Source organism: Sciurus carolinensis, chromosome 13, assembly GCF_902686445.1.
Source record: "Sciurus carolinensis chromosome 13, mSciCar1.2, whole genome shotgun sequence".
Taxonomy (NCBI): Eukaryota; Metazoa; Chordata; class Mammalia; order Rodentia; family Sciuridae; genus Sciurus; species Sciurus carolinensis.
The window spans coordinates 4,969,682-4,989,315 of record NC_062225.1 but is presented as its reverse complement, the minus strand read 5'-3'; the positions used below and the strand labels follow the sequence as shown (position 1 = coordinate 4,989,315).

At 51.7% G+C, this 19,634-nt stretch overlaps 1 protein-coding gene across 1 annotated transcript in view; it reads left to right on the top strand.

Annotated features, from left to right (window-relative positions):
* Positions 1-4,400: 4,400 nt before the first annotated feature.
* Acoxl (acyl-CoA oxidase like) overlaps positions 4,401-19,634 on the top strand; it is a 296,158-nt gene continuing 280,924 nt past the window's right edge. The window contains 4 exon segments of the mRNA XM_047522545.1: positions 4,401-4,556; positions 12,187-12,270; positions 18,620-18,706; positions 19,202-19,300. Of these exon segments, the coding sequence (XP_047378501.1) occupies positions 4,401-4,556; positions 12,187-12,270; positions 18,620-18,706; positions 19,202-19,300 (426 nt within the window).

Below are 19,634 nucleotides of genomic sequence, written 5' to 3'. Positions count from 1 at the left end.
CGATTTTAATGGGAAGTGTTCAAAGTTTGTCTAAAAATTGCCATTATAAATTCAGTGATATCATTTTAGCTAACTTTAGCCTCAGAATAGACAAAGAAGGAAAGAGAGGCTGCGATGGGAGGTTTGCTTTGGGATGCAGGAGGAGCCGTCTGTTCTAGCCAGGTTTAAATCCATTCCATTCATTCAGCTTCTCGACTTCCTTGCATATAACCCTTTACACAGGAGAAAATATTGTAACTCCTGGGGTTCCCCTTGGGAGGGACCAGAACGAGGTGGACTGTGGCTTAGGAGTGGCTGGGAGCTGGCCCCCTCCATCAGGGGCCCAGGCTTCCTCATGCCCAGTGGAGGGGGAGTCCGAGGATTGAGGGGCGACCCCAGGAGACCTTTCTCTGTGGAGTGTAGGTCAGAGCTGGTGGGGGTCTGGGATTCATCCTGAGAGTAGAGCCCCTGAACTTTCCTTTTAGCGTCCCGTGAGCCCATGCACCACCTCCTCTTGAAATGTCATAGCCACCTCCAGGCTGGCCAGGCACTGTGGCATCACCCTTCGACAGAGAGAGCACGCGAGGAGGTCCACCTGGCAGAAGGACCCCCCACGTAACAGAGTGAGGCATGATTCACACCGAGCAATTTGGCAAAAATTTTCAAGCTACCTAATCGCCTCTTGATGGACAGACATGTGTAGCTGGGAATAAAACCAAGACTGGAAGAAAGAACCCGGCCCTCTTTGCTTCTGACACTACGGAGTCCTGCCGCCGCGTGCTCCGGCAGAGGGGCTGGTGGGAGGTGAGTGCTTGGCCGAGGCCAGGGCTCCTGTTCTTCAGCCGGCCCTGCACATCCATGACTTGCCTTCACGTCCGGCCCAGCACTGGACCCGCGAGTCCATCTCCCAAGCAGGCTTGCCGACGCAGCCTGACCTGCTGCACGTGGAAGACCAGCCTCTGCATCCTGCTCCTGAAGCGTGGGGTGCCCTGAATCCAATTGTCCTCTTGTTTGTGGGGCTCCCCTTGTGGCCTTCGCAGCCTGGACCCCTTTCTGTCCTGTGATTAGGTGCAGTTCCTCCAGAGGCACGGGCCTGGCCCTCGGCGGTCCCCAGTCCATTCCTGCTCGTTGCTTCGGCCTGTTTGGCAGCTCTCCCTGTGTGAATTCTCAGAAGCCAGTGACCCCAGAGGAAAGCAAGCTGGTCATCAGCACGGCACTCATCTCATGGCGCGCAGGCCGTGAGACTCAGCAGCACATCTGTGTTTGAAGGCTCTCAAGTTCCACCCTGTAAACAGCTGGCGGAGCTGTCCACCTCCCGTAATTCTAGAAGTGCTACATGATTCATCCTGCCTCTTAATAAAAATATTGAGTCATGGCCGTCCAGAGAGAGCGCCAGGCCCTTCCCTCTCTCCCTGGCCCCCTGCTTCAAATTAATTTTTGTGGGTGAGCGGATGCGCTCGGAGGGGGAGGCGCTGTGTGATGTATAATGATGATGTTCTCAGGCACAGCGAGGAGGCAGCTTCACTGTTCCAGGTCTCTGCGGACAGTTCGCAGGCCAAGAAGAAGCCATTTGAAATATTTCCACCCCAGGTTCTCGCCTCTGGCCGACTGTGATGGATGTGAGATGTTCCAATGATCTGAAAGAGGTAAACCACGTGTGCTCAAACACGTCCGCACGGCATGCTGCGTGGACAGCACCCCTGCTCCCGTTGACGCGGCTCCTGTTAGCGGTGACGACGTCACCTTTGTGCACTTCGGCCGAGAGCTCTCTCCTTCCCCTCAAGATTCCAGGAGCGGGGCCTGGGGTGCGGGGAGAGTTGCTGATTCCTGCGTCCACATGAGGAGACGAGGACCCGGGTCGGTTGTCCTGTGTGTGGGCAGCATATTCTCAAGGACACTTGTCCCTGGAAGCTGAAAGGGGCCGAGGCCTGCTTCGTTCATCACTGTGACCATCGTCATCACGCTCACTGGTTCCAACGTCGTGCCAGTCGCGGTGCTAACAGCTGTAAAGGGACGGTCTGGTTGGTCCTCCACACCCTCGTGGTGTTCCTGTTGCAGTGAGTACCCCAGAGCTGAGCGTCGGCCTGAACTTAGACGGTGGTGAGTTGTATCTGAACTAAGAGCTCGGGTTCAAGCCAGGTGGTCTAAGCACTTCGGTCTGGTGGGACTCGCCCCTGGCTGTGTGTGAGAGCCCCTGGGGACTTCTGAATACCTGTTGTGCAGGCTTTTGCTCAGGCCAATCAAACCCGCACTCGCCTCTGCCCGAGGAGCCATGCGTCTCGGGGGCTGCGTGCTGCTGGGCTAGATTTCCGTTTCCGCCAGCGCCGTGCTGCTGTGAGAAAACACCCGACCAGGGAAACTTAGAGGAGGAAAAGTTTATCTTGGCTCGAATGAGGTTTCAGATGTTCAGTCCATGGTTGCCGAGTCCACGACTCTGGGCCAGAGGCCGGGGGGACACCAAGGCAGAGGGGCGTGGCAGAGGAAAGTCACTCGGTTTCTGACAGCCAGGAAGGAGAGAGCTTGAGTGCGAGGATCCAGGTATAATGTGACCCTAGAGGTCACGCCCCGTGACCTACCTCCTCTAGCCACACCCTGTCTGCCTGCAGTGGCCACCCGATGACCCACTGAGCCATCAGTTAGGTCACAGGTCTCGCCATCTGATGGCTTCACCTCCGGACGTTCCTGCAGTCTCACACCTGAGCTCCGGGGGCACATCACATCCAAACCACAACGACTTCCTTCCTGGTACCCGTGTGGGTTCCCTGCAATTGGTCCCATCCAGCACTTGCCCTCTACCAGCTGTAGTTCGGAGGGACTCTCCATATCGACACTTTTTTCCAGTGGAGGGACCCAGCTGAGGTCAGCTTGCTCTTGGCCAAGTGTAGGAAGAGTCGAGGACAGATAAGTGCATAGTGAATCCCCCGCCCCCACAACCACCTCCTCTCCCTTTCTGGGTGCTGCTTCTCCACAGCCCCGTGATCCACATGCTGGGGTCATGGCATCGCCATCATTACCTAAACCAGCGATTCTCAAAGTATGGTCTGTGGGTCCAGCTGGGCATGGTGCATGCTGTATCCAAGAGACTCAGGAGGCTGAGGGAGGAGGATCATAAGTTTGAGGCCAACTTGGGGAAGTTAGCGAGATCCTGAATCAAAATAGAAAATAAAAAGGACTGGGGATGTAGCTCAGTGATAAAGTTCCCCTGGATTCAATCCCCAGTACCAAAAGGAAAAAAAAAAAAAAAAGGAAAGAAAAGTAGATTTCCAACTATCTGTATGTGTGTGACACTGTATTTTTATCATAAACTTCAACCGGAGCAGCCTATCACAACAAACTGAGTGCAAAAGCAGACACAAGAGTCTAACTCTTCTTTTGGGTTGGATCTTTAAACAATTAGCAAAAATGGAAAATGCTGCTATTCTTTCACTGAGTTTTTTTCTTTGAAATTATGGTTATTTTTCATAAAATTTATGCCATTTATATTAATATGTAATTCATTTATTGTTAGCTTAAAATTAATAAATAACTTAAAAATTCTCAGTTTTAATGACTGATATGGTAAATTGCTAGATGAAATTTGCAAAAAGAAAGTCTCATTGGAATTCTCAGTAGTTTTTAAGTATAAAGGGGTCCAAGGACCATAAAGTTTAGCCTTGCTGATCTAAATCATCTGCACTTTCCTCAGGAAGTCCAGTCTCAACAACTTGAGGGGAATTGGCAGAAGATTGGTGGTTTTATATTTATATTATACTTATTGTAATTATCCCTTATTTTGGTCAGAATTTTAGATAATCTCAGTATTTTGGATGGTTTTATTTTTGGATTTAGAGAGCTATTTAGAGAGGCATCAGGTAGGTGATCAGATCAAAAGCGGAATCATATTTCTAAGGTCAATTTACCACCAAAAGTTTTCCTGATTAATCTCTGAGAAAAGAAATAGCTTTTCCCAGGAGCTTTTGAAATTTGAGCTGTCACTGTATGCAGAAACTTAGCTGATCAGGAACATGCCAAGAGTCTGAGGATACCTATCTGTCACTGGTCATTCATGACGGCCCATCCCACCAAGCCCCCACCCTGTTGATCTCAGATACCAGCACCAGACCCCCTGACCCTGCAGACCATGGCCATGTCCACTTCTCCCAACCCCACCTCAGTGCTGGTCCTGACCTGCTTACTCAGCTCTTGGCTCTGTGGCCCTGGCCTTGGCTCCATCCTTGACCCTCTGGCTTCTGTTTGTCCTGGAACCCAGGCTTTCCTAGTGGGCTGTGACAGGCTGCCCTGAATCTTGGTCCTTTTTGCTGTCTTTGGCAGGAGTCTCTGTCCCAGCTGCAGCTCTACAAACTTGGACACTGGCCACTTGGCCATCACTCTGGCCAGGCCAGCCTTGGCCCCATGGGATACTCTGAAGGATTTGAGCAGAGATGACAGGATGGAGTGGCCTGTTTATAGAAGTCCCTCTGTGTAGATTGGCACCCAAACTGTGTTGTCATATGTGATGGCCAAAAAGATTACTTAAAAGGCCACATGGAGGAGTGATTTGGGACCTTCCCAAGGACTCCAGTGCAGCTGGAATCATGGTGCTGTTTATTGACACTGCAATTATTCTGCACAATGAAATATTTTATATTTAAGACTTAATTATCACTCTTGCAGTGAAATATTATGTAAAAATAATAATATCACTTGCTGCTGTCTTCTAAGTCCTTTCTATGTGCCAAGTGAAGGAATTCATTAATTTTACAATTATTAGCTTCTACTATGAACCAGGCTAAAAATGAACCAGGATAAAAATCAACACACAGAAATAAATTGCATATCTATTTACTAATGATGAACTATTGAAAGGAAATTGAGAAACAATTATATTTGCAGTAGCTCAAAAAGAATAAAATATTGAACAAACTTAACAAATGAGAAGGAAGTCTTATATATTGAGACCTAGGAAGTATTGGTGAAGTAATGGAATAAGACACAAATAAACAGAGAGGCATTCCATGTTCATGGATTAGAAGACACTGTGGTTAAGATGGCTGCAAACAACAGACTCAGTGCAAGACTTTTTTCTTTTTTGCAGAAATAAAAAAGCCCATCCTAAAATTCATATGTAATCTCAAGGGACCCTGAATAAGCAAAACAACCTTGAAGAAGAAGAACAATTTGGAGGTTTCACACTTCAAATAGTGGAACCTCCAAAACTTACTACAAAGTTATAGTAATCAAAACAATGTTGTACTGACGTAAACACAAAAATATAGAACAATAGAACAGTTAAAGAACACTCAGAAAGAAACCTTGCATATGTAGTCAATGACTTCTGACAAGGGTGCCAAGACATTCAATAAGGAAAGAGAAATATTATCAACAAATCATGCTGGGACAATATTAATGGTGTATGTTCCACATAAAAAATTAACTCAAAATGGATTAAAGACTTAAATGTAAGGCCTAATGCTTGTAAACTGTTACAAAAAACATGAATTTGGCAATGATTTCTTTGGTAGAACACCAAAGAACATGTTTCTAAAGATAATTTTATTTTAAACAGTATTAGAAAAAGTTCTTAGAAATTTATCTAAAAAGTGATTTGGACTATATCATAATTAGAAACTTGTGTGTAGCAGAGGTGCTGTGGTTTGAATGCATCTTTCAAAGTTCATGTGATGGAAACTAAGACCCAACACAAGGCTGTTATCACTGCAGTCAGTGGGTTCCAGATAAAAGAGTTTGGCTACCCCAGTGTCCACCACGTGCTCTTTTGTCCTTCTGCCTTCCACCTTCCACCGTGGGATGATACAGCGAGAAGATGCTTCCCAGATGTGAACCCTTTAACCCTGGACTTCCCAGCCTCTAGTACTGTAATAGATAAACCTCTGTTCTTTATTGATTACCCAGTCTCAGGTATTCTGTGATAGACACACAAGACTAGATAAAAGGACACAACCAACAGAGTGAAAAGATGGATTCGCGGCAGGGTAGACAATATTTAAAAGCATGTATTTGATACAGGATCGATGTCTAGAATACACTGAGGAACTCCTACCACTCAACAATAGCAACAGTAAAACAACCAGATAAAAAAATGGTCAGAGGACTTGAAGAGATATTTCTCCAGGGTGGACATACACAGGACCACTGAACACATACAAAGATGCTCGTGGTCACTGGTCATTGGGGAGATGTGAATCATCCACAAGGAGAGCCCACCTCACGCCCTGTGCGATGGCACTGTGAAAAATCGACAGCAGCAGCTGCAAGTATTGCGGGGCAGGTGGATGCACTGGAGCCTGGTGCCGTGCCAGGGCTGAGGTGGCTGCAGAGTTGCAGGTGGGAAGATGAAAAAGTTCTGCGCTGGTGATGGTCGCCCGGGGCTCAGCACCCCAGGACTGTACACACAAAACGCGCGAAAGGAGGATGGCAGGTTCAAGGCCAACCTCGGCAACTTAGCAAGCCCCTGTCTCAAAATAAAACAATAGAAAGGGCTGGGGTGTAGCTCAGTGGTAGCATTCTGCCCCCTCTGGGTTTAATTCCTGGTACTGAAAACAAAAAGATTGAAATAATAAATTTTATGTTATTTATCTGTTGAAAACATTTTTAAACAATCAAGAATCTAGATGTGCTGGGAGAGTTGGAGAGAGGGTGTGGGCGGGTGGAGATGCCTAAGGGGATGCGGAGTGGACAGGTGGAGGTCATAGGAGTAGCATCCAGGCAGAGGGGAGAGCAGATACGGGGGCCCGAGGATGGGAGGGTACGGGGTTATTAGGGGAGCAACAGGCACCGAGGTGGGAGCAGAGCCAGGGGAGGTGAGGAGCCTGGAGCTGGTGGGTCACTGCAGCTTGGAGGACTTTACACGGGGTTTTCTTCGGAGTGGATGAAATGAGAAACCTTGGAGGGACTGAGTGGACAGGATGTGGTTTGACCTCCCCCCGGGGTCCCCCAGCTGCTGCTGGTTCTGGGCGGCAGGGCTGCAAACCACCACGAGCTGAGAGGAGGACCAAGGTGGTACTGGCTGGGCCCAGGCTGGCCGCTGAGGTGATGGTGGACGCGGCTGGATTAGAGACTCTGCTGAAGGGAAAGCAGAGTGGGTGGATGGGAGAGGGTGGGGAGAGAAGAATGGAACGCTGATTCCTCGGCGTTGCGTCTGAGCAACTAGAAGAACAGGGCGTTGTCGACCAGGGTGGGACCATCCGAAAGGATCTGAGGTTAAACCCCGAGTTAGTCCTGAGATGTGACCAACAGCGTGAGGCACCTGGGGGTCATGGGCATAGAGGTGGGTGAGAGCCGTGAGGCTGGATGGGTCCCAAGGCGCGTGCTGACAGAGCCTGGTGATGAGAAGGACCTGAGAGGAGACTGGGCAGGAGCCACCAGAGAGGCAGGGCACCAGCAAAGAGGGCTGGCAGGTACCTGGCTCACAGTGTCCCCAACCCCTCCCAGGAAATCCGTAAAGTAACAACGACCCTCCACTGTGCAGGCCGAGGGTCATGTCTAGAGAGAAGGTAGCTCATCTGAAGCTAAAGAGCAAGAGGAGCAGAGACGGGATTCACACCAGATCTGCTCCACTGCACAGACCTGGGTGGCGGGGATCATTCCCGCCGCGGCTTCTGTTGAGGTGGGGAAGAGCCGAGGCCTGCGAGAATGGAATGTCCTAACTTGAGATAAACAGGAGACAGTTCCTGTTTCCAGGGGTCTAGGATTGGCCGGACAGGGCTAGTACCGCTCAATCACAGGGTATGGCTAAGCGAGGGGCAAAGACGGCCCCGCTGGGCAAGTCAGGTGGATGCTGGGCACAGGGGGCTGCACGGAGCTCCATGGTGACCTTGTGTGTGTGTGTTGGGGAGATGGCAGGAGGTTGGCTAAGGGTGGTGCCTGGGGAGAGGCCGGTCTGACTTCGAGGGGCGGGGACAAGGTGCCATCCTTTATGGCCATGCAGACATGGCAGGTGGGTACCACTGGTGGTTCCTAACAGTTCCCTCCCTGCCAAAGGGTGACTCTGGGCTTGGGCACCTGACCTGAGCTCAGCCGTCAGAAGCTCCCACCAGGGCCACGGAGCAGGCCGGGAGAATCGTGCAGTAGAGAAGGCAGGCGAGTCCTGGGCCTGGCCCCCGGGCCTCCCTGCCCCCCGGGCCTCAAGCACCTCAGTGCTGTTTCCCCAGTTCCTGGCCCTGGGACCAGCTTGGTTCTTACCTGTCTCCCTGGCTGTTTCTCTGCATCCCACTGAGGTCATGGGATTTGGAGAAGTGACTCAGGTACAGGTGGAGACTGTACAAAGGTTTGCGAACCCTCACAGGGAAAAATGCTGAATACTTCCTTATTTCCAAAGTAATACGTGTTCATTATAGGAAAATTAAAACTGCATATAGGTGCGCCCGCCCCCCCATGCACACATCCCCCAAACATAACTGGTAGCAGGACTGTACATGCCAGTCTGTTTTTTCTTTATATTGTAATATGTGTGTGTATGTATTCTTTTTTAAACCCAAATGGGGTGGTCCTAGTACAATTTCCTCACCATTTTGTGGTGGTTTCAGGTTTCTGATTTTGGAGTCAGTTAGACAGGGGTCCGTATTTGGCTCCTTCACTGAGGAGCTGTGGCCTGGGGCAGATTTCTCACTTCTGTTCTCAGTTTCTTCCTCTATAAATTGTGGGTGACGGCGGCACTAGCCTTGAAGTGCCGATGAGAGGATCCGAGGGCGCGTCCCCCACAAGTGTTCAGAGTGCTGGGTGATGCCCAGGGACTCTCGGTGACCAAACAGTTCTTAAGGAGCCACAGTTCATCTTTCACAATGGGAAATAATAACTGGCACCATATTTGCTCATGGGCAAAAGCTTATGAATAACCACTCGTTTCCACTAAAATTAATGGAAAATACTGTGCTTTCCCCTAACAGAAAACTAAGTTCACACGTCAAGCCGAAATCGTCAGTAGGATGTAGTCACTATTACATGCTTGTCAAATCAATTCTGTGATTACACTAATAATCAGAAAAGTTTCCCAGGGGGCTAGGTATGTGGTAGGAAATGTGTTGCTAAGAAAAAAAGATATTAAATTTGAGATGAGAATTTGGAAAATTCTACACTGTCAGAATGCTGAAATCAGGTTGTACAAAATGAAAAATACCCTTAGGTAGCCCCCTGGGAATGCCTCCTCTTACCCGCCTTGTACTGGGCTTTCCTGGAATAGCCACAGGCCCCTCAGGAGAAGTACCAGGCCACAGCCTTTGCTACCAAATGCTCCCAGGACTCTGTGCAAATTTTACAGCAGCAGCAGCAGCAGCAGCAGCAACAACAATAAGGAAAGATCATAGACCCTGATGTCTGGGGCGGGCTGGGAGCAGAGCCCTCTGGGAGGCTGTTGTAGTAGTCCAGGCAGAAGATGGTGATGGGGAGGCGTCGAAAGTGACCAGACTTGCAATCTAGTGGAGAATCACAGCCGGTTAGCCCAGGAAACAGGAGCCTCTCCTGAATCCTTGAAACCCGCCTATTGTGCTTTTCACTCTGACTTGACCCTGATCATTCTAATAAAGGACTTGGATTCAAGAAGATCGAAGCTATAATGAAAAACTGAAACAGAAGCTAGAAGAAGCAAATACATCAGTCTGGAGACTCGTACTAGAAAATGAAGACAGGAAAACTCTTTCTGCTCGGGACTCCTGGCTGGACGCTTGACCCAGGCTGCCTCAGGGTGCCAGGCTCCACGCGGGCCCTCTCACCTCAGGGGACGGCCGCTCAGATTGTACACATCCACCATTTCTGAATTATTTGATTTTCACTGAGGAAGTATATATGCCTTTTAGGGACTCTGGGGGTTTAGAAAACCAAAAGTTTTGCAGATTTTGTAACAGAATACTAAATCATAGAGTTCTGCTACATGGAGTGCTCTAAAGAGTAGTATTTTAGGAAAAACTATCTTTCTTCTATTTGAGACCAAATTTATTAAGCGAAAGTGTAAATAGCATGGGCTGTAATTTAGAATGAAATATAAGCTTGAGTATTCTATCCATATATTTATAGAATTATTATCATTTAAAATCGCTACCAATTTACATGATAGCATGGAGATTGTTTGGTCTGAATATACCAAGTGTAAATGAAGGCAGTGATTGATGGAATGGATGCAGAAAAACACAGGTTGATTATTGATCGATTGTGATTAGTATGAATAATTCTGTTAGTGCTGCCAATTCAATGTGAGGAGAAACTTGTCAATATTAAACATTCTTTAATTAAGAACAACTAGCCAATCAGAAATGGAAGAAAAGAGGGGATTTATGTGCGGAGAAGATTTTAAAAATATATGCCAGTCAGGCAGTCTGTCAAACTAAGCCTAGTCTCAGTTTTGGAACTTTGGTTTGACTGGTGCGAACGCACGCTCAGGCCAGCGGACAGGACCAGCAGGGAAGGAATCAGCATAAACAGTTCATAATGCTCAAAGATGGCTGAGCTTCTCCAGCAAATGTGTTTGTAATATATTTCAAACTGCTGAGTAAAAATGACCACAGTTTTGGACGCCACTAATGACAAAATTACACTTCTGTGATGGGCAGTGTACATTAGGAGAATGGAATATGAAGAAGACTGTCCACCGTTGGCGATTCTGAGAGGTCCACATACTCCTGATGGCTTAGGTTTGAGCAGAGCAGGTGACTTAGGGCAAAGGAAGGTCTGTCGCAGGGGATGATCGCAGAGGATGACTCTCCAGGTGTAGGGACACGCTGCAGGTTGACCGTAGGTGCTCTCTGGGGACAAGGCTGTTGATTTGCATGGCGGTCCCGGCCACCTGGAGTCCTTAATGACGAGGGCAGTGAGGGGTGGTGAGATATCCGCAGGAGGAACCTGGATGATCTGGTTTCCAGCCCTGGCTCTGTCACCTGCCAGGTGCTCTGGTTGGACAAGTCACTTGCTTCCTTGAGCTGGGCTTTTCCACCTCCTACTTGGGAGGACTGTTGTAGGATCTGTGCAACAAAGGACACTTGGGCCCTCTGAAAACGTGCGGATATCTGCTGTGATTATTTTGTGCTGTTTACTGGTGACTGACTCTCCAGCGAGCAGGAGCCATGAATGGTGTGTGCTCGGGCCTGGGGGTATTTCAGGAAATGATCGAGACAAGACGCACGGGGTGGGAGCCACAGGGAGAGTCATGAATCTTGACAGTCTGCTGTTTGATAAAATTAATAATGCTCGAGAGAAACAAAACCAACAGGAGGGAAAAACAGAGTGTGTCTGGGGAGAGAGCTTAAGCCAGTGTGGAAACAGCCACCCAGCAAGGGCTGGCTATTATCCCAGTGGTAGTGGGTCATTGTGCACACAGGCACACGTGTGCACACACGGGTGGACACATGCACACACAGTCACACTCATCCACACACATACTTGGGTGTACACATATAAGCACGTATAAGATAAGCATGCACACACATGTAAATGTGGAAGCACAACATATGTCCAAGCACACACACGTGCTCGCCTGTAGACACATACAACACACACAGGCAATAAGCACCAGTGTGTGGCTGGGTCTCAGAAGGGACTGGGCAGTGAGGACGAGTAGCATTAATTCCAACAATGGGCAGTAGCAGGTGGTCCGCTCAAGGGGTCTCCACCTTCTCAGGAAATGCTGGTTGCCTCCGAGCTGTTAAAATGAACCAGCGATGGGGTCTCAGCCCCTCTCGTTTCCTGCTGGTGGAGGAGTAAACTCACCCACAGTGCAAGAGAGGGGGGCGGCGAAGGGAAACCAGGACCTCGTGGATTTATAGCCGCAAAGCCCAGAACTGGCCTATGGTCGGAAAGGAAAGCAAAGAATATTGCTTTTTCTTTGTCTGGAATCTTCCCCAGCCTTTCCAGCCCTCTGTTCCCACATTGTCACCTGGGCATGCATCCTGGGGTGCCTGCTCTGCGGAGGGAGCTCTGGCAGGCCCGGGGCAAGCCCAGCTAAGGCCCAGCAAAGCCCAAGCCAGGAGCGTCTGTGGCCAGGCTGGCCCCAGCGCGGGAGCAGGGGACTCGCTACTGTGCAGGAAGAGTCTTTAAACCCTCCGTGTGTGTTTTCAGAAACAGTGGCCACGTGGAAACAAGAGGAAAGCATCTACTGAGTGGACATGGGATTGTGTCTTAACTTAAACAATTGTCTTACTGCAAGAGTAACAGGCACCTGTCATAAGAACGAGGATTTCAAGGTCAAACCACAACGTGACGTTGGCTCTCTCATGTTCCCAGGCAGAGAAGAGGAGGAATTTCATCAGCCGGAGCCTCGGCCTTGGGGAGGTGCTGTCCACAGCCGACATGGCCACTGGCGTGAAGGTGAGCGGTGCCCAAGACCCTCGGGCTCCTCGGGAAGGTGCCCGCCCCTTCAGCCAGCACACCCGCCCTGCTTCTCCCTTCGCATCGTTTATCACGGTCGCAGCAATCGATTATTTTCATGGATCTTAATTTTTGTAGAAACAGTATCCTCTCCCTTTGTGATTTACTTTCCTCCCTTAGTATCACGAAGATGGATTCACACTGTCGCAAGTCACTGTTTTCATTAAGTCAAAAAATGTCTAAAAATTTTGTTTTGAAAATTAAGACCTTTTATTTTGAAATGATAACGCTTAAAGAAAGTTACAAAAACAGTGCAGAGCATGTGAACCCAGCGTCCCCCATGGGTGACATCTGAGTAGCCATAATTCAAAACTGGTAAGTTGACACTGGTGTGATTCTGTTTAATGAGGATGGAGACCTTGTTCAGATCACACAGGTTTCAACATGCTCGATTGTGCGTGCGTGTGTGTGTGTGTGTGTGTGTGTGTGTGTGTGTGTAGTTCTATGCAGCTTGACACCATGTATAGATTCAGTAACCACTCTGCAATCAACATATAGAACTGTCTCATCATTACAAAGAAACTTCGTGGTGCTACCCCTCATAGCTGCATCTATCCCCCACTTCACCCCTGTCCTTCAGCGACCATTTCGTAGTTCTCCATTTTGTAGAAATAATCTGTTCTCCAGTTTGTAGTTTTATCATTTGGGGAATGACATATAAATGGCAGTTTGTCCTTTTCCCCTGCTATATAATATTCCTTCATGGGACTATATCATAGCACTTATCTGTTCACTTCCTCATGTTGCTTGCAGGATTTAGCTAACGTGAACAATGCTGCTGTGAATACTCTGTACATGTCTGGTGTTGAACACGGGTGCAGGCTTTCCTTAGCTATTTAACTAGGGGTGGACCTGCTAGTCATAGGATACATGAATGCTTCGCTCTAGAGGGTGATGTTGACCTATGCTGTGATATTATTGGATCAGTTCGCAGCCCCATCAACAGCATGTGTTGGAGCCTGTGGCTCTACATCGTCTCCCACACATAGAATTCTTAGGCTCATCCATTTTTGCCAATCCCATGGGCACAAATGGCATCTCACTACTTTGTGAGGGGCTCACCATGCATGGTGAGTAGAATAGCCAGGCAGAGGGATTTCCACTGCCCTGTGTGGTTCCCTGGTTCTCCCAACAGAAGGTTAATCCCATGGCCCCTCAGCTTGCCCCTCTGGCCACTAATGGGTCCCAAAGTCCAGACCCTTGGTCCTGATCCCCGGGGGAGAGATTTTGCCTAGAACCTGGAGACGGAACGATGGGGCAGGAAGCCAGGTTGCTTGGGAGTGAGTCCAAGATGGCAGCCACGTCTGTTCCACATGGGCATTTCCTATGGGTGAGAACGGAAAACAGGCATCTGTGCAGGTCGCCCTGTGGGGAAGGGTCCACCATCAGCTCCTTTTGGGGAGAGACTGCCTCCCTGTGATTCTTCCCTCCTGGATGTGCCGGCTGTGGCTCTCAGGGAGAAGGGCAGTCGGCCAAGACACGGCCAGCAGCTCCTGCTCTCAGAAGTGCTGAGGATCCCAGTCCCAGCTCAGAGTTCCCTTCCCTCGGTGCCCATACTGCCCACCCTCCCACCCCACCCGCCTCCTCCTTGGGACGCCTCGGTGGGTTATGACCAGGGGGACGTCTCCAAGGGTGTGGCACCCTCTGGGCAGGAGACCTGTCCTGGGGAGGGTCTTGCACGGAGTCCAGTGGACAGAGTTGCACAGGGAGTGTTTGAATGAACAGGGAGGGGCCCCTGCCATGCGGAGCAGACCTTGCAGACGCTGCGGCCAACAGCACCGCCGTGGCCCTGCTTCCGGTCCTGGCTCAGCAAAGGAAAAGTGTGTCAGCTGGAAAAGCCTGAGGAGTCTACTTCCGGTGATGGTAGGGGGCTCGTGCGATGTTTCTAGGCGGGATAATGGCTTTAGAGTTATGTTTTTAAGAAGTCTTCATCTTTTCCAGATGTGTAGGACATATGTGGGGATGAAAAGGTGCCATAAGCTTCCAGATAACCCAGGGCACGGGAGGGGAAGGCGCTGGGGGGGAGATGGCGTGATGTGGACGGCCAGGCTGGGGAGCCCCTCTCTTCCGGTCGAGTTTCTTTGGGGGGTTGATGAGAAACCATGGAAATGTAACGGTCGCACAACATCGTGAAGGTACTCAATGTCACTCAACTGGACACTAAAAGTGGCGGAAAGCTTTGCAGTCTTTTATCATAGTAAAAAGAGCTGAGTTCACAATGATCATTGTCAACTCCACTGACTCCCCGCACATCAGGTATTGTGGGCGGCCAGGTCCTGCACTTGGACTCCTGGGCAGTGGGAGAAGCGTGCACCCTGCCCTGAGCCTGGGCACGCTCTGTCCTGTCGGTGGCGGGAGCCGAGCCCAGGAGGGCCTGTGCTGCAGCTCCCGGGCGCTCTGGGTGGATCGCCCGCCAGCCCAGGAGCGGTTGGAGGCCCCTGCCTTTCCCAAGCGCGGACTGTCAAGCTGGTGTCGGCATCAAGTCAGGAAAGCCATCTGCCCCCGTGGGCTGGCACCCCTTCCCTCGTCCCAGTCCGCGGAGGCTCCGCATTTCCCTGAGCACAAACACGGTTCTTCTCATGCGGCCCAGTGCTGGCGGGGCTGGGGCTGGCTCAGAGCCGTCCACAGTGACGGGCTGGGAAGGCTGGAGGGTGCCAGGGAGAAGGGCTTTCTTCGGGGGTCTTTGCATCCCGGTCCAGCTCGGGAGCCACACACCATGGTCTTCTGCCAAAAACGTGGATGGCGTTGGGGCCTCTGAGGCCAAAGCAACCCACGCCCACTCTGCTCCACTCTGGATCATCTTGCTGTCAGTCGCTGGGCTGCCCTAGCAACCGGCCACGGACTCAGGGTGTAAGCCACGAGAGAGATTCCCCCACTTTTCTGGAAAGTCCAAGGCCAGGCTGCCAGGTCCGGTTACGTGCTGGCGAGGGCTCCTCTCCTGGCGCGCAGGACCTCTGCCTTGCCGTGTGTGTGTGTGTGTGTGTGTGTGTGTGTGTGTGTGTGTGGTGGAGCGAGGCCCTGGTCTCTTCCTCTTCCTATGCGGGCACTGACCCCACGAGGCTCAGACTCTGTCTAACACTAAGGTCCTAAATACCATTGCGCTGGGGTGACAATTTCAAAATAGGAATTTGGGGGACACAATTTGGTCCACACACGATCCTTTCTGGGGTCACCATTGTCTCAAAAACCATCGGCAGTGCTTCAGTGCATCCCACACGAAGTGAAAAGCCCCCGAATGCTCCAGAAGGCTCTGTGGGAGACCCCCTGTCGTGACGGGCAGAAGGGCCTGACCTGTCACAGCCGTAGCGTGGCGAGATCCCCGGACAGGCGTCCCACCGCCCACTCTTCTCCTCTTCTGTAAACACGTGCCCCGGCTGCGCAGGCACAGGCTTCGGCGGCTTGCAATGGGACACGCCCGGGAGGAGCCCCGCGCCCAGCCCGGCATGGCGCAGGCGCTCGCTATGCGCGGGACCGTAACCCAGGAGGCGCGGCAGGGCCTTCCTAGCGGTCTTCCTGGGCGTGGGCCGACCTGGAACCCGCATGCGTCTCTGCTCTCAGTGGCCAACGCAGCCCTCTGGTCGCCATCCGGGGTCAAGAGCCCGCTGCCGCTCATCCTGAGGCCCCGCGGTGCTGTCCGGACTGCAGCTCAGTGCTTAGGTGGTTCCGCTGTGGCCTCCAGAAGCCCCCGCCAGCCCTTGCTGGACACGCCGTGCTCACCCCCCGACGCACCCGATGCTGAGTCCTTTCCTTCTCCGGGTTCAAGAGAACCGAGAAGGCGCGCCTAAACAGATGAGTTGTGCGCATGCTCGGAGGGAGGGCTCCCCTTAGGCGCCCCCCTTCAATTTCCTTGCTACTGCTTTCCCCAGTCTCTATCAGAGCAAATGGACCGCTCAGCGTCCTGTCCCTTGAGGTCTGGGGACACCGGGCAGTGATGACAGCAGTGGACACACAACCTCGTGGGGGACACTTTGGATGGATGCTGGTCTCCTGCCTGGTTCCTCCCAGCTCCTCCTGGCTCCTCCTCCAAGCAGCCCACTGCAGTTGGTGGGCCTTCATCCCCCTGGTGACTCTGGCTAAAGACCAGGTGTCTTCTGTAGTCCACTCTGTCCTTTTCCACAAGCATGGTCCGTTGGCTTTGTCTCCAGAACCTGTCCTGATGGCAGATCAGGTCTCCCTATGGACCACCTGCCACCTTCCTCCTGGCTGTACCCCTCCCTCCCCCACAGGAGGCTCCTGCTGGAGGCTGGTGAGGCCCGGAATCACCTGCTTAGACCACCCTGCCCCAAGGCTCCCCCTGCCCCTGTCCATGCTTGGCCCGGTTACCGCCATTCACAGAATGTGCTTTTTGTGAAGGAAAGCCCCACACTTGGTTCCACAGTGTGGATTGGGGTCTCTCAGGTGCCTCTTCTGTTAACTGGTGCCATCTTCTGAAAACTGACAGGCTCGCTGGCTCAGCCTGGGGCTCCTCTATGTGTTCAAAATGTGTCTGAAATGCTGTAATTCCCTCCTTCCTAAAGAGGAGGAAGGATTTAAAGGTAGAAGAGGAATACATTGTAAAAGATGTGTGGGCTCCCATCCACAGACGTATAGGGGTGGAAGACGCAACTGCTTGTTGTTTGAGTAAAGTGCTTTTTTTAAGATTTGACTTCTAAGATGTTTTAGGGAAAAACGTCCCTGTAGCACTTGGCTGGATTCATTTCCCCACGCTGGCCTCGGCAGGGAGGGGCGAGCAGCGCCCTCTGTGGTCCCCCAGGGAGGCGCGTTGAGTGGCCCGGACATTCAGCATCTTCCCAGAATCCTTTGGAATCTCCATATGAAAGGCACCCTCTCGTGCTGTGCCTGGTGAACCGGCCTGTTCCAGTGTCAGGTGCTTCGGCTTAGGGCCCACTGAGTGCCCTCTCCCAGAGCCCATGAACTCAGCCCAGGTTGCTCTCACGTGCGGGCTGCCGGCAGCGCTTCCAGGTGCATGTCATCCCAGGAAAAAGCCCCACCTGAACTTGCCTGAACCAAGAAGGGGCGCCAGGCTTCAGGTGGGGTGTAGGGGCCCCTGGGCCGCTCCCTCCTCTCCTCCTCCTCCATCTTCCCCCAGCTGGTTTCACTCACCAGATCATGCCCCCCCCACCCCCCCGCCACCAGCAGCACCAGGCCTCTGCCCCTCAGGTTCCACCATACAGAACATGACAGCTTCTTTCCTTGGTGGCTCAGCCTGTGTCTCCCAGGGGCTACTTGGATGGGCCCATCCAGGTCACAGGGCCATCCCTGAGGCATCCTTATTGTGGGGGGATGATACGCCATCAGCCAGTCCTGAGCTACAGAATTATCCTAAAACTGGGTGTGGAGCAAGCATCACCCACAAACCACTTGGACTGATTCCAGGGGAGGAGGGCTCCCTTGCAGATAATTGGGGTACAGAATGCCGACCTGCAGACCAGCAAATGTCCATGCACTCGAGCCCTCTGTCTCTGCAGTCAGTTGCCAGCTCCTTCCAAATGGGCCTGCTGCAGAGGCCGCCTCTTCTTCCTCCTCCCTCCCCCTTTCCTCTTTCTCCTCCTCCTCTTCCCTGTCAGCACCACTTTTCCCGGGCTCATAGAAGATTGGGCAAAGTGGCTGGCAGTTGGCTCTCACTGAGTCCTCATGGCAACATTATGCAGCCCACTTGGCACTAGGCAGCTTGCGACTGAACTGCAGGTTCCCTCTCTGAACCTCGGCATCCTCCTCTGTCAAGTGGGCATGGTGATGTATTTCTCACAGCATGGGGAGCCTCAGTGAGCTTGTGTGTGTGAGCTCCATTTGTCAGATGAGAAAATTGAGGCTCTACGTCACTCATCTAAGGTTTCACAGTCACTGGGTTCTGCACGTGAGCAGAGCCACGCTGTCTCATCCCAAGCTGCTGACGTGTTCTGCGGCATCGTCCCTCCTGTCAGCCTCTGGTTGCGGACTGCCTCTCAGTGGGGGCTCGCCTCTGCTGAGGGTGGTCAATGTCTGTGTGTTGCACTGGACACTTTTCTACTTACCAGGTGCTGGTTCCCCAGGGAACACCTTCAGAAGGGTTGTCTGAGAAGGAGGATTGGGTCTCTGTGGAGCTGGGGTGCAACCTCTCAGAGAGAGGGACCCATGAGCAGAGAGTCACTGGGGCTTTCCAGGCAGCAAAGGGGAAGGGCACGGAGTCTCGTCACCTGTGGGACCCAGGTCAAGTTCAAGGTTCTTTGGCTGGAGTTTGCCACGTGGGTTTAATTGCCATTAGACTCGTGACTGTTGCAAATAATGCTTTGCCTTTTCCTGCTTCTAGTGTGGAATCATTTATTGGCTATTTGGTGGTGCCGTGAGGAATCTTGGAAGCCCCAGACATGTCACTAAATGGCTGCAGCCACTCCAGGTATGTACCTGAGCAGGTAGCTGCTTCTATGGAGAGCCGCCAACATCCATAGTAGTTAGATATGTGCGTGTGTCTGAAGAAAAAGAAAATAGGAGAACATTTGGATCAGCAAAATTCTTGTTCCAAATGGGAATTTTCAAGAGTATCTTATCTTTTTTATTTATTTAATTTAATTTTATCTTATCGTTTTTGAATTGTCAATGGTCCTTTATTTTATTTATTTGTATGTGATGTGGAGAATCGAGCCCAGCGCCTCACACATTAGGCAAGCGCTCTACCCCTGCGCTGCGACCCCGCCCTCTTGTCTTCTTACACACCGCATTGAGCCCGCCGTGTCGTTACGCGTTACGCTCACGTTAGGCGTCATCAGCCCGCATTTTAATAATGATCTCTAGCTCACCTCTGCCTTTTGTGCTAATGTTCCCAATGGGGTGAGGTCTGCAGTTAGAGGCCTTCTGACCAGCTAGTCGCCTTCTCACACCTGGTGACCTGCAGGAGCAAAAGCACAGCGGGATGTTTGCAATGACAGAGAGGGGCCACGGGAGCAACGCCAGAGGGATCCAGACCCAAGCCACCTTTGACCCTGCGATGCAGGTGAGGCTGCTGTACCTTGTTCCACGGTTCAGGGCGGTGGGTGACCTGTACAGGCCAGACTGTCCTTCCTGAGCCAGCTTCACACAAGTCAGAGGAGTCGTCTGACAGGGTGAACTGGGCAGTCCCGAGGGTGGAGGACGGAGTCTGTGGCGTGGGGGACCTCTGCAAGAGGAGACCTTGGGCAGGGAGCTTGCCGGGGAGTGAAAGGGAAGGGCGTGGAGACTCGCCCAGGTGGGACAGCTCCCGGGCTGAGGGGCTGGCCTGGGAACGAGCGTGGAAGTGCTCAGGTAGGGCGGACGTCAGCTCGGCCATGGGCCTCTCGCCAGGCTGCCGC